This window comes from Anguilla anguilla, chromosome 4, assembly GCF_013347855.1.
Source record: "Anguilla anguilla isolate fAngAng1 chromosome 4, fAngAng1.pri, whole genome shotgun sequence".
NCBI lineage: Eukaryota > Metazoa > Chordata > Actinopteri > Anguilliformes > Anguillidae > Anguilla > Anguilla anguilla.
In genome coordinates, this window is record NC_049204.1 from 23607712 (window position 1) to 23631470 (window position 23759).

The 23759-nt window shown below is 38.3% G+C and overlaps 1 protein-coding gene across 1 annotated transcript; it reads left to right on the forward strand.

The window, feature by feature from the left end:
• Window positions 1–963: 963 nt before the first annotated feature.
• On the forward strand, window positions 964–20485 carry LOC118225219 (neurturin-like). Its single transcript, XM_035413323.1, has 3 exons — window positions 964–1354; window positions 11863–12118; window positions 16915–20485. Exons 2-3 carry the CDS (start codon window positions 11890–11892, stop codon window positions 17340–17342), a joined length of 657 nt encoding a protein of 218 aa, XP_035269214.1. The 5' UTR covers window positions 964–1354; window positions 11863–11889; the 3' UTR covers window positions 17343–20485.
• Window positions 20486–23759: the final 3274 nt, after the last annotated feature.

A 23759-nucleotide genomic window follows, 5' to 3' on the forward strand; every position in this document is an offset into this window, starting at 1 on the left:
GTGCAGCTGCCTGGAGTTCAGCACTCTGTGGAACGGGAAGAGAAGAAGAAGCTGCATTGAACACCTCAAGGAGGGAGATTTCTGTTGTTATTTTGTTGTCTGTCTATCTTAAATGTAACAAGAAAGGAATTGACTGTCACTGATGCTGATGTATTGGGCTGACAGATTTAAGGTGAAGAAGGGACATCTTTGTCATTATTAGGAGAAAGGACATCTTCCTCACAGTGGGAGAAAGGATACCCATCAGAAGCGGACAGTGTGGGGAAGAAGTTTCTGATACGTGACTCCTACTACGTTTGCAATCTTCCTCTGGAAGAAGTCTGGGAAAAGCAGTGGAATAACCTCAAATGATGAACTCCATCCTGGACATATTAAGGAAAGGAACTCATGTTTCATTAGAAAATTAGGTGCGTGATCCATTTCTCACAGGTGTCTAAACTGGGAACATTGACGCTGGCTGATACAGAGTTTTCATCTCTGTTTGAATAAATGTCTATTTTTTGGACACATACCATACTTTCTCCTTCCCTACTCTGAATCATTCTTGTGGAATCTAACAGACCAAAATGACTTTGAACCTCTTACATGCACCATTCCAGAACACATTTTGTTAATTAAACAAAGGATCATGAGTCAAACACAGGAACAGGACACAGCCAAATGACTTGTTTTATAATAAGATTTTGATGGACATATTCACCTGACTCAAATTTTTGTCCTTAGGTATGCTTAATAAGTTTCAAATTAATAACTAATTTTCAGTTCAATTTCATAATTTTTTTCCTGTAAAATTTACAGATGAACTTTTTTGGAAAATACTCAAACATTGCTTGATATCAGTCACATCTTCAGTTGGGAGAAGCCAAGCTTGCCGTATACTGTCAAACTGGTGTGCTGGATTTTCAAAAATAACTCAAGAACATTTAAGAACATTCTGATCTGATCTTCTTCTACTTGCCACTGGTGAGTTTGCAAAGAGCCTAAAAGACTTCAAGTCGGTTTGTTTTTCTTTTGTTATTCAAGGAAGCGTGCTGTTCAAATATGAAGCTATTTCTGAAGAAACCGATCACTTCAAAGCAAGATGGGAATCTCCGGCTGCTTTTGACACGACGGCTCCTGGACGTGTGATAGCTTTCAATAGGTCTTAAGATGCAGCCGTGTTTTGAGGGATAGTGTCAACACTCCCTGATCACTTGGTTCTTGATGTATGGATGACCAGAGCAGAGGGAGAGCACACAAGCCACTCTTTTTTCACCTCTCTCTGCTCCTGCTGTTGGAATATCGACATAGCCTTTACCTGCAGGTCACCCGAGGAGTGAGACACGCAGACTAGTCTGGATAAGCCGGGCGAACGGTAAGGGCATATCCTCTTTTGTCAATATAAGCTGGGGTTTACGGGGAAGGCGTTAATCACAGATGAGGTTTGAATCGAAACAGGAATTGGCATACGGGCATATGCACAGGAATGATGCGGCAGGGTCTGCTCCAAATGCAGATGTGTTATTTTATTTTCTTATCAGTTAAGGGTTCTAAGCTTTTAGGGTTTGAACTGAGAGTCCAAGTTCATGAATTTTCATTTTAAATATGTCTGACGGTATATCTTAGACATTTAGCAATGTGTCTACAAACAGCCACACATGACTAATTTTCTAAATAACACTTTATATAAATTATATTGGAATTAAATATATCAAAAGCGAACAAGCTACAATACAATTCCATGATTTCTACAAATAGCAAAATCTGATTAAACTATAAAGGGTTACTTTAACGTGTGTTGCAGAATGCAATTTGAAAGAATTGATTAATTGCTGTCTTTGGACAGCAATTATAAAGTACAGGCTAAGCCTGTAGTCTTCTGAGCTGTTCAACTGTGTTAACCTGGGCTACAATCCGGATTAGATGGCAAACCCAATAAAGACTGCTGCTGATTGCACATAAAAACATGGTTAACCTCAATGAACTCTTGTAAGTACCAAAAGGCCTTTTAAAGGAGTTAAATTAGTGTTGACCTCCTAGACATGGAATAACTATGCTTGAGAAAAACATCTAATCCTATTGTACACCTTTGTCAATCTTCCTTTCTTTCAAATTGTTTTTAAAAGACCTTTCTGAGGTATGTTTTGATTCTACAGGGACATGATTGAAAATGAGTGTTCCATATCCTTCAAAGGGATTCAAATGTGTTGGCAAAAAGAAGAATTGAGTACACAATGTATAAGAAACAAGGACATAGCTGAAAGCAACCCATGTGAGACCAACTGGGACAAATGACCCAGTGCTTAAGAGATTACATAAAAGGCACTGCCTACTTAGAAGCTACGTCAGATCTTCACTGGTAAACTTTAACTATAGTCGGCAATGTGAACAAGAGATAATGTTAGATACTGGTAAAACAGGCATCACAGGTTTAATGATATGTTTATTTTAAAGTAAAACAAATGCAAAGTTGCGTGCTGCCATGTGTATAACAAATGAATGTCCCAGCTGTTACAATGCACTGAAAAAATAAATGATTTTTCCATATTTCTGCAGCAGTTTCATGAGCAGAGCAAGTCCAACAAAAAAGCAGGAATAAAATGACATATAATTACCAAGTGGCAGTTCCCACATGTTAATTCTAGTGACAAAGGATTACTGGGTTTTATGGCCCAATCATTGCACTTCACATTAATCTCTCATTGGGATGTTCGTGATTTACAGATCTAGGCCTTTTTTTCTTCTGCACTCATTGTAAATTGTTCTGGATAACAGCCTCAGCTAAATGCCTAAAACGTGACAAAAAATGTAAATATGATACACAATGCAATATAGTATGTATCGTGTGAAAGCAAAATTGTGAATGGTGAAGAACTGAACTCGCAGGCAGAAGTTGGCACCCATTTTAAGCAGAGCATCTGATAGTCATTATTGCCGTTACCACCTTCACAGTGTTCATGTTTTTAAGTGTGTTGTGGTGAAGCTGGCTGTCCTCAGCACTTTCTCAAAGTATTCAGAGACACATTGAAATGAACATGATGATGGAAGCTGAACAAGCATGCAGAATATGTCCTTGGATTTAAGTCTGGTAACAGTGTTAAGCAAGGATAATGCCAATGTATTCTCTGAGACATGGATTTAGAGATTCAAGTGAATGACCATTATCACAAATTCTGAATAAAAGTTGCATAGTCTTAAAGCCTCTGTTTAATTGATAACCAATAATAAATGCATCCAATAAATACATTTCATGCATGTTCAAGATTCAAGCATGTTAAAGAATAAACAGCTAAACACATTCTTGTAAATGTTCTACAATATTGAGATCTGGAAGTGTTTATTCCTCTGCACTTAGGATAGGAAAGATCTGATAAAAGCAAGCAAGACACAATAGCATACTCTTTATAAATATACCACATTGAATTAGCTATAAATAGCACACTATCAGGAAGATTTGATTCATATTGTCTGGGACATCCAGTGTGCAATTCTGTCCATCTAAACTGCACTGCACTGTACATATTCACATGGTCACATGTTCAAGCAAAAAATAAAGTAATAATCAACGATATAACATATTTCTTGAAGATGTGTAGGTTTCTCTTGATATCCACAGGTACATAAATCCATTCATATGATAATAAAAAGAGGCATATGATTTCACAGAATATTGGTTTACTAAAAGCAGGCTTGTCAATAATAACTTAGGTTCAGCCAACCATTCTAAATTTATATCATGTGTGTGAAACTGCGATTCAAGGAACTGCAACATTTCAGTGTTATATCTGTAAATTCCAAAAATCTACCAAAATACCTAAATCTGTGAATGAAACATACAGAAAAACTTTCTGCATGACAGTCTGATATTTCAACCCTATTTAAATAAAATATAATTTTACAGGACAGAAATTATACTTGCTGTGTTATGGGCTATTATATACAGTCAAAATATAGTCAACACTATATAAACAGTTTATATGAGCTGTAGCTACTGTATAGTTCAAGTAATTTGACCATATCAGCACCTGTCGTTATATACTGATTAAGACCACTAACACTGCAAATTGAAATATGAATAGATGAACTAACGTTCTGAATTATCCATGGAGCACATTTAAGCAATTAAATTATAATACAATGTAATCAAATGAGATCAATTTACCCATTAACTAGGTTTCTGTAAGCACTCATTCCACTGTACATACAGTATATGGTGTTTTATTTCCAAAGACGTGAATGAAACTGTGCAAGTGTTTAAACAGCAAGAAGAGGAAAAAATATATTCATTTTGGCTACAAATCTGACTTGCCTTGAGTCTTGTCTCGAGTGTGGAGGGTAGAAAAAAATATTTACTGCCCATATCTAGCGACCTAGAACCCTTGCTTTCGAAATGATTTGGGAAATATGACTTTGAGGATGACTTCTCAACTGTTAGTCATCTATTTAAGTGTTCTGATATGGTAGACATTAGTTTCGGCCAAAATGTCTAACAAGTTAGGAATAGAGCCTGGAGGGGAGTGCACAGAGGCAGTCCTTGCATCTGACCAAAGGTCATGATGGCTGACTCTCATTCACTGCATCACTGTGCTCTGATCACTGACTCTGGGATGGGTGAAAGCAAGCAAGTTGGCCACATTAGAAGCTACATCCGCCCTTTTACAAAACACATTGACGTGTTCCTGGAGCAGCAGTAGCTTTCCCAAAACTCCTGTCATCCTGAGGGCCCATCCCTTTTAGATATTGACATGAGATATTGCTAGTGGAAAGTGCACCTAAAAATACTGTACACAGGGAAGTGAACTAAATGTAATGACACCAATAAAATATGTTCATATTGTTACAATATAATGCTCATAAGTACACTGTAGACATCTATGTCTCTGAAAACATCCACATGTATATACAGAGAAACTGATATATTGACAAAGTAAATCATTGTGTCAAAGCATTCATAAATGCATGTGGTTACAGTCCAAGATTTCACTGATATGGCAACCTTATTACAACCGCAATATGACAGCACTGGGAGGGAGCTTTTCCTAACAAGTCCCCACGTGACACTTTTGACCTTTCACCTGAAGACTAACACCCCTGAGGATTCTCCTGGTATTTCCCCTGACCTACACCACACTTAATGACATCCAGAAACCAACCAAGTCAGTGCCTCCCCCCCCTTTTCTGCCCTACTCTCTTCCAGTCCTTCAGACAGTCATGGTCATCACTGTTTAAGCTCTCAGCACTGATTAACCAGCATTAGCCCTCACTCACTGATGGCAGAAGTTACTAGCTACCTCTATCAGTTGAATTCCTTCCCAGGCAATAAGATGCCATTGTGGTGATAAAGCCCATTAAATGGCTATAAAAAACACGGTTGCCATCATTGAGTAAGTCATCATGGAATATAGAAGGGTCTCAACAACAGCACAATATGCTGCAATAGCTCTGTCAAAATGATTATTCATAGACACTACCAAACAACTTTACAAAGAAAAGATACTCTTTTATTTCACAACTGACCAGCAATTCAGGTAAATAGCTAACACCTTATTTAAGCAAGTTTAAAAAAAAATTTTTAGGAAATCTTTAGCATTTGAGCAGCAAAAAAAAAAAAAAAGAAAAAAAAAGTAAAAAGATGCACGATGCAGAACAACCAAAAATTCTCAGTCAGTCATTAGATTGGCCCCAGTTACATTAGGGATATTGTGATGTCCTCAGTCTCTTTTTCTGTTTGTCTTTGCTTCGTATGATTGAAGCCTGTTGTTGGTGTCTCTACTGGGCTCGGTCTCCTCCCGGCTGTCTCTCCCTTCACTGCTGTGTGGTCTGGGTGGCTGTACCCCACCAGAAACAAAGAGAACAGTCGGTGATTGCTGCTTCCCTCAAGCAGGGAAAAAATGTGGTCTCTTTCGATTGCTGAATCCTGATGAGGATGACTCAGATTAGCTTGGGTGGTTGGGCCTGTACCCTCAGCCTGTGAATCGCCGCTGCAAATCGCCCCCCCCCCCCCCACGTGACAGAGATAAACCGGGAGGTATTAGCAGTAATCCATCTCTGATCTTGGGAGCGTGTTCCCATTACCTCTCAAGTCTTTCCTGGCCACTTCCTCGCCTATTGGCTTAATCCAGCTGAGAAAATGGCTCTTTAAGAGAGCTTCGGACTAAACCGTCACCGCTACTTGGGGCAAAAGAAGTAGGTACAATTTTGTCTCATACCTGTGATGTCTACAGTGTCTTGTACAAGGTCTGTGTAAAAATAGCTTTTGCCTAGTTCTTCTGTGAAGTGCTAGTGATGTGCTTTGGCTTTTCTTTGAACCATCACAATTTGGAGTAAGAACCCTTCAGGCAATATCCCTATCCTCCTACAGGTGGGGCACGTCTCTTAAGGGATCTTGTCTGATTAGCACTTAGCAACAGTGCACAGGTCATGAGCCAACCCTTTCCAGACATTGTGACAGAAGGTACAAGCAGTACCAGAGGATGACAGTAAATCTGAGATGTCATAATACACGACTTGTAAAACAGAAACTCCAGCAATGAACTGATATCTTTTCCACGCTGGGTATTCTTAGCGCTGACTAAATTTTGGGATGTTGGTGCTAGGCTGTAATAGAACAATATTAATATTTTATTAAACATAATTATTTTCTCTGTGTATACATGGATATTTTGTTCATGTGATTGCACCAATTGCATGCCTGTGGCCGAAACATAAGAAAAGTGAAGATGGATGGGAAAATGACACCTAAGCGATTTCGCATTGTTTTCTCATGACAGCCTGAGAAAGTTTGTGGAAATATGAAAATAATGACCCAAGTGGCTCCCATTGTGGCCAAGATGAGAATGTGAAGGGGCCACTCGACCGCTTGCAAAAGAACCCTCAGAATAGATTTGTTTGTTTAGAAAGTTCCACGAATACAGATGATGTTGACCAGTTTAATTTCCTTTAGGGTGGGAATGCCCATACATGAAAGCTGACGTTTTTAAAATGCGTCTTTTCTAAAAGCTTCCTGAGAACACAGGGTGATGTCCTTCAGTGGCTTGTTGAGAGGCAGACTGCTGAATATAGAGGACTGTACAGGATGCATGTAGTTACCTCTCTTTCCTTTTGCACACAATAGCTTGATACACAGATGGACATGATCACAAAAGGGCTGTTTACACAATGTCAGGAATTATAGATGAGGCATCGGTCTGAAGGCTTAAACATTCAATGAGGATTACAAGTTTAAAAAAAACAATGCTGTAATATTTATTAAAGGATTGCAGAACACTTGTTCCTGCCATTCATTAATCATGCAAGTTATTTTATTGTTAACACACAAACAGATATCGGCGTAAGTACACGTTTACACACTTTTCAAATCTGCAAGCATGTGAATATGAACAGTATACCATGATGAAACACTGAGAAAGGAACACAAACATCAAACAAATACAAAAGAATCAATAAACAATTGAAGTTATTATCTACACAGTAAAAAATACAACAAGGTGAACTCACTGTGCAGATTAAAAGACTTAATCATCAATGATATTAGTATGCTCGAATAATTGTGACCATTTCCAAAAAAATTCCAGATAACCTACTTCCTCCCTACTGCAATAATGCAATAGAAGCAGAGTAATTTAGGAATTTCTCCCTTCAGAAGCGCTGAAGATTATAAAATTACAACTGATATAGTGTGCACTACTGAATATGAGAGATGTGCAGCTAAATATAGGCTACAATGGAGTAGAGGTTAGGCTACATGACATTATTCAGTGACCATTCCGGGCATTATCTATGCACACACACACATCGTGTTTATACTATTTGATAACAGAGACAACTCAGCTGCAGTCAAGCTCAGGAACTTTTCACATTGGACCCCCATTCCATTCACATGAGCAGTATCTATACTGTTCTGGCTTTAGTCATCACTGACATGCCCTAGATTCCCAGCAAATGTTCCATAGCCCCCAAGGTCAAAATAGCCAATATGGCCTGCTTTCAAGATCAACTGAGGAGGGTTGATGTCAAACAGAAAATTATGGATTGCTTGAAACAACAATTTCCTCCATATTGATTATAGCTTACATTGCCATATGATCCAGTTTGTAATGAATCACCAAATGTACTACACTTGCATTGCCACCATGCCACACCCACTAAAGGAGCTCTACAGCTGAAGTGAGTGCAATCCTCTAATGCCGTAGCCCATCTCCCAGGGACTATTATCCTCACTACAAGCCAGGCTGTGTACTACAGGAGAGCTACATTAGCTTAATCTGAGAACAGGTGTGCCATTACATTCACAACAACCACTAACCTATGGGTGGCTACCTAGTAGCAAGGGGACGCTGCATTGGTAACCTGGAGAAACCTTTGCACTGGCGTCTACCCACCCTACGGCTGGTTTGATTGGATGACGCCGATTGTGTCATTGTCAGCTAATGGCAGAGCCTAGTCTCAAACTTTTAATGTCCAGGTTATAGGACTCGGTTTCAGCACTTTCACAGACCGAATTACACAGGAGCCCAGTGAATGCAGTTTTTGATTGACAGTCAGAATGACCTATGGCATTCTTATTTGAAAAGCTGTAACTATATAACTTGCTAAGAAAGACTGTTGGTGCCATGCATGGCATTAAAAACGGCTGATGATGAGATGAGACTCTACTGATAAGACTAACTGGCATATTTCACTATTGCGGTGGTGTGTTGCTGCAAACATTTTATTTAGTTTTACGGAAAATATGGATTGACCAGTAAGGAGGTTAGGACCTTGTAGATTTTGTGGTGATTAGATCTGTTGATAGACAGGTTATAATCTACCACTCTTTGTCAGTGTGAATAACAGATACCTTACTAACACATTATTAAAATGAATAAAACTGTATTTATTCATTTTAATAATGTGTTAGTAAGGTATCTGTAAGACAGTTACTACTTTCAGAGACAAACTTTGTTCATCATACAAAATAATATCAGAAATCATCACACTGATCTTTGCATATTGTATTTCTGGATATAACAGCATCTGTAAAAAGTATGTATGCAACATAGCCATAAAGCTGGAAGAGCGGCTTAGAAAAGCAGAGTGGCTTGGCCGGTCGTAGGTCTGCTGTAGATTAATGCAGATCCAGATGTGGAAGTGATTTCCTATGCCACTTTATTCTTCAGATATGGCTCCTAGCCAATAAAGACATCGCTATACAGGTTCTTTTTATGGCTGCAGGAAAAGAGGTAAAGGAAGCTTTGATTGACAAATGTGTTGCTAAAGGAGAGTTTCTCTTGAGGGTTGCTGAAGAATGTATCCATTTCTGTGACTACTTTCACTTTGGGACAGATTCCACCTTAGAAAGCAGGAATACTATTGGTAAATCTGCTCTGATGTTGATCGTTGTTGGCCTAAGTTTGTTTCCTGTTTTTACTATTACAAACTTATTTTGAGATAGAAAACTCAATACAGTGATCATTGCACTTCATTGTATGATTCATATGTAAATGACATTAAAGTACACATCACACATGGTTAGGCAGCCTCACTCACTGATATCACAGTAAGAATTTTAAGATAAATACATTCCATAATAACATTTTCTTGTTAAATGTGCACCTCGTCTATTACATAAACACAGAACTGCGTACTTCAGAGAAAAAGATGCACTCTTAAAGACATCCGGACAACCAGAGGTATACAGTGACTATAACCTGCCATTAACATTAAATCTCTAAATAACGTCTCCATTACTGTAAACTATCTTCTGGCAGGAAATCACTCAAAACCAGGATGTACAGTGTACTGTACTAGTGGATAGCATATCACCATGTTCTACAAGTAGTAGTCCCTAACTCACTGTTTAGTTAATTTAGTTTTTAAATATTGTAACCCTATATCTATGGAAACAGTATATATATTTTTTGTTGCGACAATTAATCTGTGATGTCACATGCATTTTATTATCTTTACATAAAAAAAGTGTTTCACAAAATATCAGTTATCTGTGATGCTACCATGGGAATTCTAAAACCTAGAGAGAGGCTGAGACATGATTTTTTAAGCCGGTGCAACACACTAACAAGAGGAATTCTAAAACAGGAAGTCTCTATTTACATGGTCGTAAACCATTAGTGACGTTTCAAAATGTTTGATGGTAGCGTCTGAAGAAAAACACACGCAGTTCTCTTACCAGGAGTGCTAATATTCTGGGCTGGAGTCCCTCCACACGCTTCTCTCTGGTGTTCTCCGCAGCACTTGAGGTGGAGAACATAGGGCCTGACGTGGGTCTTAAGAGGCTACTGCACTCACTTGTGGTCTGGCAAAACGCTTTGAAAGAGTGGTCTGGATATGTCCTCAGCTTCTGTCAGTTTAGTGTTTCCTGATCTGGAGAAAGGGTTTGCACACCAACATGCCTCCTGCCCTACACAAACACAGTCCTTTCTGGAAAAAAAGCCAGAAACATGGCAAATAATACATAGCAATGTAAGGCATTCCTGTGGTGAAGAGAGACAGGAATAATTTAATAGAACACACACGAGTACACGCACACATATACAAACACACACATATACACACATATACACGCACAGACAAACACGCACATGCACATACACAAGCATGCATTCACATGCACACACAAATAGTCAAACCCTTGTACACACACAAGCACAAACATGCATAAGCCTGCAGATGTGCGTACACGCACACAGACAAACATGCACACACAAACACCCACACAGATACAAAAACACAGACGCGCGCACACACACACACACACAAGCATACAGGCATGCGTACCCACAGAGACAAACATGCACACACACAAACACGTGCACACATACACACACAAGCAGTCTAAGCTTGAACCATATTTGGTCATGCTGATTTTGACACGCATCTCCCAGGGTGTATGGGGGAAAGATTTACACTAGGCACTCAACTCCACATACACCTGCATAGCTCCACAGCGCTGTTTCTGTTTCCAATTTTGGATTCCATCTTACTGCAATGTTTTATCATTTAATTCTCTGTGAACTAAACAATCAAAAACTTTACAAATGAGACATTAAGCTCAAAGAAAAAAGAGCTGCCATGGTGCTCTCACATGATTTTGAGAGAATTTTGTCTTTGGTTTTTGTTTTTGTCTTTCCCTGTAATATTTTAGGGGTTTTCACCAAGATATTGCGAAGTAAAATGTTCAGTGTTAAATCAACTCTTACATAGTACATATGGTCCCAGTATGACTCATATGTACTCTGTTAGAGTACACTGGACATTTTACTGGGTGTAGACTGAGTATGTTCCGCAGCACATTATTAATACTGTCCTCTGTTTCATAACAAAGCAACAGCCGTCTTTTATTTCAAAAAAGCCTATTTGGACAGAGGGATACCTGAAATGGTTCTGTCTTGAGAAGCAGAGAAGGCTGGTAGCAATAAATCTTCATGTGGAACGAGAGCTCAAGACAGGCCCTCTGATATACTTTGCATCTGTTTCATTGCCAAGTTTCCAAAGTAGAAGGCTATCGCACCCTCACAATACCTCACCGAGTCTAAATACGTTTGGTGGCTCAAGCGCAAGCATTCCAATACATGAGGAGATCTTGTGCAGCCAATTCTGTTGGGAATGTCTTTGACAATGTACACCTCTGTAAATTTTTGGCGCTGCTTTGGGAATTTCCTCCGCAGAGAGGGAAAAAAATGATTTGTCAATGACAAAAACACTTGTGAAAACATTTGCGACTTAAGTCTGTTGGATTAAACAGCAGCAGATGATCACCAAGAGGCTCTTGAGAGATGGGTTGCATGCACTCATAGTGTAATATCATAACATTTGTCCTGCTTTATTGACCATAAGTGTACGCTGCCCGTTTAACCGACCCATTCTGCCGTCCTTGTCTTGCAGAGTTTCAATGCTCTTACTCATTCTAAGATGAAGTTATGGAAGTGTGCCGCCCTCGCCGTGATGCTCTGTGGTGCAGCACTGTCCCTCTTCCTCACTAGAATCATGGTTCCCTCAAGGGCTCGACGGCTTCATCCCGCGTCGTTCGCAACGCAGCCGCCGTCGTCGCCCTCTTCTTCAGACTCCGCCTCCTCCCTGACGGACAGGCACCACCGGACGGCCAGAGCTGCGGAGGGCATGAACTCTCTCCTTTCAGAACGTAAGACATACAAAACATTTCCCATGCATATTAGTCATTTCAAGGAGGTTAAATCTCTAGAGGCACTCTTGACATGAGGGTTAAATTTTATACGGATGAGTAACAGCTTAAATAAGCAGTCCCTATAGTACCAATGAGCAGTAATTATGTGTCATCAGGACCTCTGGACATCAGTACCACTGTGTACCCCGGTACCCCTTTTGTACATCAAACCTTCCAACTTTCCTGGAAATTGTGTTTTATTAGGTGTCAAGTAGAAACCTATGGAAGTCGATAGAGGCCGTGCAATGTGTGTATTTTTTGGTCTCGTCATCTCGACATAATGAAAGTTGTTTTCTTGTGATCATAACTTATTTATCTGGTGATCTCAACATAACAGAAGTTTATTTTCTCGTGGTCACAACTTATTTATCTGGTGATCTTGATATAACAAAAGTTGTTTTCTCGCGATCGTAACTTATTTATCTGGTTATCTTGACATAACGGAAGTTTGTTTTCTTGTGATCATGACTTATTTATGTGGGTGATCTCGACATAATGGAAGTTTGTTTTCTTGTGATCGTGACTTATTTATCTGGTGATCTTGACAAAACTAAAGTTTCTTTTCTCGTGATCATGAGATAACCTCTGCAATCCGAATGCACAGTGATTGTGTGTGACATACTGGGGATAGCACGTTGCCATATGGATGAGCGCATTTGATTTTTCTTCGACCAGGGACTGACTCCTGTAGAAACCAGGGACTGACTTTCAGGAAGGAACTTGGAAGTTGTCTATAATTGATAAACATAACACGATTTATAGACTACCTGAGTCAGTCCCAGCTCAAAGTAAAATTGAATGCGTTCATTCTTCATGGGACAACATGCTGTCGTCCAGTGCGTCATACACAATCACTGTACATTTATTTCTGCTTTATGAGTCCATATTTTTTGTTTGTAATGTCTACCTCCATAGAAACAAGCTGAAATATTAGACTTATTGGGAAGGTTGTATATTTGACTGGGCTTTGTGATTATTTTATTTATTCACAGCAGCAAAAAACAAGTTGTTTGCAGTCCCACATAGGCTTCAAAGCAAAAAGACAGCTTGTGTTACACATATTAATATTCAATAAGGGGAATGATTTCCTTGTAATTCAATTGAAAAGGCAGTGTCTATAGATATTAACTTTCTGAAGGTGGCAAAGTGGGTGAATACCGAATGAGAAAGCCCTGGCTGTGGAGAACCATGCTTTATAGCGACAGACTTATGACCAGTGGTTGAGGAGTTTGGGATAATAACCTGCATTTAGGAAATTAAGTAAAATTAAGTAAACAGGAGCAATATGGTTCAGAGCTTGGTGAAGCAGTATTGAGTTTTGCAGATATGGACAGTGACTAGAAATCTCTTAAAGGAGATGAGAAGAGAGTTGGTCTTCGAGTATATGGAAAATAATTCTGTGGCAGACTACTTTCTGAGCAGAAGATGACTTCTGCATGGAGACCAGGAGGGTACAGGGACAGTATCCCAGTGGAGAAAATGATAAGAATCTTGTGTTTTCCATGATTCCGTGGCTGGAGAAAATCATGGTGTTTTGGAAGAAGGCAAACTGTTGCTGAGTACTGCAATAACAAAAGATTTGTGTTCAGGGAGGGAGTACTGTTGTGCAAAGAAGGACTCGCTCCTTAGCACCGTTAGCAAAATTATGAATTATGTCCCAATATAATTCCATCTTTTACTGCAACTGCCTACATGTGTCACTTGCCAGGTTTTCCAATGGCCAGGGTTATATAAATGACTTTAAGGATTCTTCCTGTGCATGTTGCTTTGAAATCCTAACCCTGACAAAAAGCTGATTCTTGCAGAAAAGAAAGGTGGAATTTACTACTATTTTTTTTTACAAGATACCCGTTGCTAAGCTGTGTGGTGTCCAGAACAGGGGATCAGCAGTTGTTCCGACTAAGCGGGTCACCAGAGGATGGGGATAAAATTCACAGGCCATGTGGTCCTGGGGCCACCTGTCTCTTGTGATTGTAGATCACTCATTCAGCCCTATCCATTCAATCCAGAAATAAAATGTAATCTCTGGCATCCAGATGGCAAATAAGAAATGTCATTTGCATTTGCCTTATGGGAATTCCCCACATCCAGTGTATATCTGCTGGCTAGGTTAACTAAGACAATTGTTCAGATCATCCAGTTGAGGTTTTCCAGGTCAGGTCAAGTGTAAAATCAGCCACTCTCTAATCACATAATCTACTATGCTACTGCAAGGCAAGAGGGTGAACCTTACACGAATAAAGAAGTTTTATTGGATGATTGTTGCATGGCTGATATTAGTCTGAAGGGGCCTCTTTCAGATTTATGGTTCATAGTCAATGTTGATCCCTGCTCTGTCTGCCAAGGTTTCCCTGACATTTAAAGTATGTAAATTCCCACTGAAAAACCCAGGTTTGGCAGCTGGTCAATTGTATATATAACAGCAATGAATATTTAAAAAACACTTTCACAGCACAATTTTATGTAAATGTACATGTCATGTAATGGGTATGCTTTTTTCCAGCCTTGTAGAAAAAATTCAAAACCTAGTCAAACAATGTGGTTTTGTATATTATGTCCCATATAAATTGGGACTGACAGTGATTAACTCACTGATAAACACATACAGTGTTTTGCCCATGAGGTATGGGTGGATTGAATTTGACTACAGCAATAAAAACATTTTCGAGAGATATACTGCAAGGGGATGCCACATTGTTGTAGGCATACCCAGAAAAATCTATATAATTTCTGTAAACATTTACATTTTCTTCTGGCAATATGGTAATTCATTTTATTTATTTATCTTTTTGGCTCTACCTGACCAACAATTTTTTTGTCTTCTACTATTCTTTATTTGAGAAGGAATTGTAGAAGACAATTTGAATTATAGTAAACACCTTAAAAACACTTCATCACATCTGGTGGGAGAGACAAAACTATTTTTGATGTTTGAGTGTTTAGATACAATAGAAAAGAATACTAATATTAAATGTAACAGTTTCACAGGACTACATGGCCAGCATTAAAGGTTCACGTCTAACTCCATTAAATATATGTAATTTTGCCAGATACCTTGAATCACTTACAAGGCCAACAAAGTGCTGTAGGATGATATAACTGTGGCATGGATTTTGGAACATTAATCTGTTCTGAACTTTTCAGCGGTGATCTATTTCAGATATATTTTGCAGGCATGGAAACCGTATGAAATGGAAATTGTGTGTTAAAGTGTCGGCTGCTTAGCAGTCTAACCCTTTCCACTTACAAAAGAGAATCATTAAATCACCTGAAAATACTCTTGCTTTACGATCAGATCAGCAAAAAAACATGACATTTTTTGAAGTAAATACATTCAGGCCATGTAGGTAAGATAAATTAACTGAGGTAGAGTAGATTTTTTGGAAATAACTTGAAAATTGTTAATTATTTATTAACAATTATTTATTTATTTATCAGAGTATGTTTGGTCTGTGTTCTATGTTTTGTTTCCTAGAACTCTTTTCTGAAACAAAACCATGTTTGTTGTTGCAAGTTTAAACAAATTATCACTTTGGCTAATGTCTTTCAAGGGTGGGTGTAAAAATGTATTTTATTAAAATTTTCCAGTTATAATATTCAAATTCTAGTAATACACATAATGTAATAATGTAAGTCAACAATGTCAGGGGTCAAGCAAATTGGTTATTGCTACATGCTTTATATCAAATGGTAATAAATGTGTCAAATTTGTACTTTACATAAAGTTATTGACCACCACTGATATCTGTAACTGTTATTGATATGGGAATGGGAATAATATCAAACAGAATTGACCTCCATAGACATTAGAACAAAACCTACAGTAAGTTGGTGCTGTTATGGTAACTGACACTGTGTTTACCAACATTAGCTGTCACTGTGGACTGGATTCAATCAAAAGAATTTATTTTACTTTTTCAAAACTGTTCATCTTTTTTAATTTATAAAATATTAGATTTCAGTTTAAAAAAAAAACTTTACAGCTAGAAGTGGATATTTGTGTTTTCATTTTGGCATAAGACCTTATGTGTATATATGGTTTATAATTTTTTTTTGTCAATAAGATAAAGTCTATCATTACAAAGCTCTAAGAATAAGGTAAACTATACATCTTCCTCTTCGGCTTTTATGCAGCACTTGAACGGCTTGAGCTAACTAAACTGTTTGATGCATTGATGAGCTGAATATTATGTTAACTCAAAAGAAATTATGACCAGCGCTTTTGTTGCGTGCCTACTTCTGAGCTACATGAGTCCTGAGCCCACAGTGCATTCATATATATATATGTATATATATATATATATATCTCACTATAGTGTTAATTGAATCAAATATATTTTTGGGAAAGAGCTACGAGCTAAGATTTATGTTATGTAACTCTTGCATATCTTGCATATTTCACATTTCCTGTTACATCAGTAATGAATTATGGGTTATATAGTGGTACCGATGCATAAGTATGTTTGTGAGTCAATGGATATTACACACACACACACACACACTCACACACATGCATGCACATGCAAACACACACACACACACACACACTCACACACATGCATGCACATGCAAACACACACACACACACAATGGAAGTAAACATGAATGCAGTTTTTCACCAATATAAAATATTTGTGGGGGCAGTGTTTAATTTTGCCACAGTGAATTTGGCTCAGTGACTATTGCTAATTTTAGTGACATAACAACATATTTCAGTTGTTTATAACCGCTGTACTATCCTTTTGTTTACCCAGTCTCGCACGTGTTCCAGAGCTTCACAGAAGGAGAGCTAAAGCAAATTATTGCAGCATTTGTGGACAAGAAGGCAAGGAGAGACATTCTGGATGCCAGCCAGATCAAGAGGACTAAGCGAGCCAGAAAGAGACAAAATTCTTGTTCACTCAAGCATAAGGTGGTCACAGTAAGTCAGCTGGGCCTGGGCCATGACAGCAATGAGGAACTACGGTTTCAATACTGCAGCGGGAGGTGCATGGGGCAGAGAAAAAACTACGACGTGGCATTAAATACAATGAGAAAGAATGGCGTTATCGAAAATGCAAAAGCCCGACACAAACCCTGTTGCCGTCCAACCGTGTACGATGACATTTCATTCTTTGATGACATGAACTTCAAATATTACACCCTCCGCAACTTGACTGCCCGGGAATGTGGCTGTGTATAGTGTATAAAGCACAGCTATGTGTCTTATCAGCATGGAAGCCACAAGATCATTTGGGGAGCATAACCGACTCCATGCTTGCCTGAAACATTTGGAGACACAACCCCCAGCTTTTCGCAAATGTCAAGAGACGAGAAGAAATTGGAGGAATTAACAAACTTTTATTTCTTTTAGGTGTGAGCTCACATTTGTTACACTGTGTCCATGTTTCAGTCGTTACCTTAAACTATTACTTGTCTACAGCAGAGAATGACAACGGAATGCGAACATTGCCTGTCCTATTTCTGCAACTGTCTTAGAGAAAAATACACTGTATGATTAATTTATCAAAATAAGTAATTACTGGTAAAGCTGCCTATTACCTGCTTGTCTTGTTGCAAACATTTAAACATTCATATATTTAAAAATAGTATTTCATGAATGGGATGGAGTTATCAGGCTAGTTCTTGAAATCCAAAATTATGTTACAGACAGTTCCATCTTCATTTATTTTCTGAACATCGAAGTCTCTAGCCTTCAGTTAATCAACTGTAAAAATCTACCTCATTTTTTTTGACCAAAACATATAAAGCTCAATACCCATACCACAAGGAAATGGACACCTCATTTTGCTGCTTTTCAAAACCCCCTCAGAGGAAGAGGTGTAATTGAGGTAAAAGTGTTCCTCATTGCAACACCCATGCTAGAGAGCTTTGAAGAAATATTTGTTGGACTGAACTTGAGTAAAATATAAAGCACCATCCAACAAAGACGCTGACTTCAGCTGTCACATTGCATACAATTCCTTGTATGGTTCTTTCAGAACTTGACTAGCTTGTATATACAATACTACTTGAAGGAAGATGGGATTTTAAGAGAATGTTGTACATTAAAACGATAATCCTCTGCTGTTGTGGCCCTGAAAGCTTTGCCAAACCTCTCCACTAATACTATAAAGAAATGTCTGTCTTACTCTAGCATATTTGTTCAGTGCAACCCAGGGTTGTACTTCAGAACCTTCCTTTCATTTCCACATTCAAGACAGAGGAACATAACAATTTGTGTGACAGTATAAGGCCAACTGTGTGTTTTCCATCACCTGACCTAGAAGCCACTGAAACGTATACAGTACTCAATTGCAGTATATGATGCATACTTCCAGCATCCCCAAACACAATGATGCTCTGTATGTCTGACCATATAACTAAGCCAAAGAAAAATTATATGTCTTACCACACTAGACTGTAATTATACATTTTACTGTAAAAGATACCGTTCCTGTAAACAGCCGAAAGCCTATATACTGTGTGTATGTGTGTGTACGCACAAACATGTAAACATATATATCTACAGTGCTGGTCAAATGCACACATCTCTTAGAGACATTTCAGTAAGCATGTTGCTTTTAATGTTGGCTTTTTTTGTTATTTTGGATTGATTTAAGCAATCACTGTTATACTGTAGGCTGACCTGTCCACAGAGCACCATAAACAAACCGAAGCAAAGAAAAAATAGTGAAAAAATAAATATAAAACTAAATTCAAAATTGCCATTTGCAATGTGACATAACCCAGCCATCTAAACAAGACATATTTATCTTTATGTTTTTCCCCACTGGAAGTGTGTTAAGTAAATCCAGAAAACTTCACATTACTGGACCTTTATAAAGCAAAGCACATTGCAACATCAAAGATTAGACAAATTAAACAACCATATTCAATAGTTAGGATTGCAAATTAAAAGTAAGCATTCTACTGTAAATATGACTGAAACCAGATTTTTGCCTCAGTGAAGTAAATGTTTTATCCTGACTTAGCCGCCACAAATCCGAAACGTTTGCACAAAGCCCATAATAGACTATTCTAATCCACTTAGCTCCTTTATAACTGACTTGTCCAAAAAAGACTGCGCACTAGAGGCATAGCACACCACATAGTAGAAAAACTATCTATTTATAGTCACGGATTAAGGTAAATTAGTGAAGAAGAAGGTTCTACTTAAAGTGAACTCATGAAACTGACAGCAACAGATACACTATAAATCAGCAACAAACAAAAAACAGACAAAATAAATATGCTACATATATGATCCAGGCTGGATAAAATGTGGGGTTAAAATGTAAACGTATGTCAAACTATCATAGCAGCATGTAAAACAACAATTCTGAATGAGTATTGAAAAAAGGTATTGGGATACTGTACACTCCACTGTTCAGATATTGAAAACAAATTGAATAAGACGATTAAATATTTATATTAAACAGTCTCTCTTCCTGCAAATGCTTTTAACCTGCATGATCTTCTGTAGGATGCAGATGTTGGTTGATTATTGTTACATTTATTATTCACGAACCCAGTTCAGTCTGAATTTGTATTTTGTCTATTGCATTGTTTCTGCTCAGGAATCATTCAACTGAGTCCATCAGTTTCTGAGAGAGAATGCCCCATACAATGATTAGGGCCTTGTAGAGACCTCTTAAGTTAAGTCCAATCAAGTAATTAGAGCAATGAGGTAGTTAAAGTCATGGGCTGGACATAAGCCAAGAGACACTAGGCTCACCACGACCATACGTTTTTAAAGCTCACGCTAGTGTTTCTCAGCCACGGTCCTGAAAACCTACTGTTCTGGATTTCATCTCTTTGAGAGTTATTGATGGTTGGGTCCTTGCAAAATAAACATGTTGCCAGAGCTGTATTTACAGTAATACAATGGAAAGAGTAAATATTCTTCTTCCACTTATTACAATGGATTATATACCTTTAAATAAATTTGGTATACATAATATTCCTTGCAGCTAAGCAACCAAAACCAAGTGGCTACTCAGGATGGTGTTTGAGAAATCCTGGTTGGTACTACAAATCAGAGGGTTGTACTTTTTATTAATGAGTAAAGACATAGAGGCCACATAATCCAGGATTATGTTCATTATTTAATATCTGAAAGTCATATGGGAGAGAACCATTCAAATTCATAATGTAAAAAATCAGATTTTTACAAACCTGTGCAAGAAATGTGTGTGATGTGCTTTTTCCAGGCATGCAATAGGAAAAGCATGGTTGTGGAATGTGACAAACTCTCCACCATTGTGGAAAATCACCTCTTTTGATGACTGGAGTATTTCAACATGCCTCTTAAAGAAGAGTTTTGGTAAAGTTAAAAAGTTCAAACTGAACTGTTTTCATCATGCCCCCCCCCCCCCCCCCCCCCCCCCCCCCAACCTCAATATCTATATCAAAGACAAATATATTTTTGTATAATGTCTATTATAGTCATGTAAAGTATATCCATGTAAGATGCACTGCTCTGATACCCAGTACTCAAGCTTTATCTTGATTTATTTTGCTTTGTTGTTTTAAATAACCCTGATTGCCCTGATTTCCTTGTTGTCTCCCTCAGTCCTCCCCCCTCATACACTCATAATTACTGGAGGTGACAAAGAGACTAGAGGTTTCTTCAGTTTTTGCATTGTTGGACTCTGTTGACCAACAGCAGTTAAGTTGATGCAATGCATCTGTATTATGGATAATCTATATTTATTGGGAAGTAAGTTATGGTTAATTTATTTACATAGCATTGTTGTCAACGAGGAACACTTTTATTTATTGAACTATTCGTGCCAAATTGGACTTTTCCTGTATTATATTCTCCATCCTATACTGATTGTTGAATAAATTTTATCAGCTTTAAAAAGTCGGTGTTGCATCTTCTTTCTCTCATAACACTGACAGACAGGTGCTCCAAGCACGCATGATGCTGAATGTTATTAGTTTGGCTTTACACACCTGACCTGTCATAAAAGCCTTATTACCGAAAGTGATTTATTAAAGAGATTTTATAAAATGGTATTATTCATTTTTGACGAATCATTTTAAGTATTTGACCCCAGACTGGGGCTCAGCCACCCTCTAGTGGCTGTTGGTTTATGCTACCTAATTGTATTCTTCCATAGTCAAAACTGATTATGGGCAAAATTTTTCACACTACCTTTTTGCAAATTTTAGGATTTTGTTTGCACACCTTTATAAGGAAAGAACTCCAAACAATGACCTTTCCTTGCATTATCCAATCGCAATTACTGAAACAAAGGCATGCAAGCCTTGTACATCTTACTGTTAGTGATGCCACTAGTCTACACCTCCAAAACAGGCTTATATTCAGACACTCACACACACCCTTTTTTAATGTGGACTACTGCACTGGGCTGACAGCAGCACTTTTCACACTAACTAGAAAAGCTGGACATGTATCTGAGGTTACACATTAGCAAAAAGATGTTGAACATATAGAATATACATAAAACAATGACAGCTATCTTAAAAGGAGTCATCGTTTGCTCTGAGGTGATCTACAATACATACAGCTCAATCTACAGATCATAATAGCAGAATGATGGAATGCCCGGGCTTATTGGTCAATGATCGGGGAAGACATCAGAGGCCCAAATGAATGTAATTATTGGCAGCTCCATACTGTTGGGTTCAGCAAGTAGACATGCTGAAAATATTTAGTAAAACCACAATACCATTTAGGCAATTTAATTATTTAAATTAAATTGTGCATTGTGCATTATCCTTTAACCCCTTAAGCCTTTATTTGTGCTGGAATGGGTTTAATTGCATTCATTAATAAATATTTTTTGTAAAATTGCCTGCTTTTTACCTGCCGAGGGACTACAGATGAGATTTAGGTATGAAGCTTATTCTGGGGCAGTTACATTGTCCCTTTCAAATAAACAAATAAATAAAAAATAAAAATTATTTTTTATGGTGAAATTTTCAGTCAGTCTGGTCACACAATATACCGTTTGAAAATGTTAATACTCACAGTTCTATCTCTAGAGAGGTGGAGGGGAGGCGGAGAGGGGAGGGGAGAGGTGGGGGGGGGGGGGGGGGGGGGTGAAGGCGCCAGTACACTCCAAACAAACTCAAACCTTTTTGTTCGAAACAGCCCTTTTTGAATGAGAGATTAACAAAAAGAGGCGGTGTTTTCAGCTTGAACGTGGGGGTGCGCGCACGCCCTCAGCCCGAACTGTTCACAAGAAGTTCACAGACCTTCACCTGTCTGCAACTGGTCCATCAAAGTATCACATGGTTGGTTGCGTCACGGTTGACCGGCCAGGGGCAGAGTTCAACGATTTTTCTGGTTCATTTCATCACTGTACCGTCCTGTGAGAGAACCGTCTTGGTTCGGAGAACGTTGTCTCGGTTGGTTGAGTGAATGTGTTGCTCTCTCCAACTGAATGACCGAAGCTTTGATACATGATACACATAATCACACAAAATGGTAATCACACAAAATGTATTCATTGCAATAATGTGATGAAGATGATAGAGACTTTAGGGGGGGGGGATGAATAATTGTAGTTACAGAAATGACCGGTTTAGAACTGCGCGGAGATTCACCTTCAAGGTATTTTCTGTTTTTCACTGAAATTGAGTCTTTGAATAAACTGAATAGACTTCATGACAACTGAATGAAATGTAAACGATTTGTGCGTCGTCCATGACTGAAGAAATTACTTCTTTAAAAATAAAAATACTGCACTTTGTATTTCCGTTTTGTGTTGTCTTGTTTTGTACATTTTAGTGCTTTTCTCATTGTGCTTGTTATATGCTGTGTCATTTGGTCCACCAGAGAGGCGGATTGGTCTCGGCTGTGCCGGATGGTGGAGAGGACACGCACCTGGGTTGCGTTGGGTAATCAGCCCAGGTGCTAAAATGTGTGTTTTTTTTTTTTTTTGGTTTTTGTAATATTCATGAAATTGCATTGTGGTGGGTGCATAAATCAATGCTGTAATGCTTCTCCCCATGTCTGCGTGGGTTTCCTCCGGGTACTCTGGTTTCCTCCCACAGTCCAAAGACATGCAGGTAGGCTAATTGGAGACTCTAAATTGCCCATAGGTATGAGTGAATGGTGTGTGTGTCCTGTGATAGAGTAGGGTGTATTCCTGCCTCTTGCTCAATGCACGCCCCGTGACTCTGACCAGGATAAGCAGGTATAGATAATGGATGGATGGATAGATAGAAAACATAGTTAAAATCACAAATAACATGGTAGAATTATGGTACACTATTTCATCCAAACACAGTACTTTAAAACAGGTTTCTCCTTCAGTCACTTATAATTCATTGTTAATGCTTCTCTTCTCCAAACAAACCAACAACAAAATTAGACTGGTCTGCCAAGTCCGGTTTGATTCAACATGTCCAGATGCACTAGTAACAGTCTGGACAGTGTGCCTTTGAAAATGTTTGATATCATAGCTTACTCATCTGCCAAATATGTCTGGTACGCAGTCCAATAATGAAAAACCAAAGAGTACTCTTCTGAATAAAAAAAAAGAAACCTGACTCAGGAGAGACCGTTTTGAAACTGGGATGAATTCTTCTCCAATGGTTCAACAAAATACATCTCAATAATTATTTTTTTAGCTATAAGAGC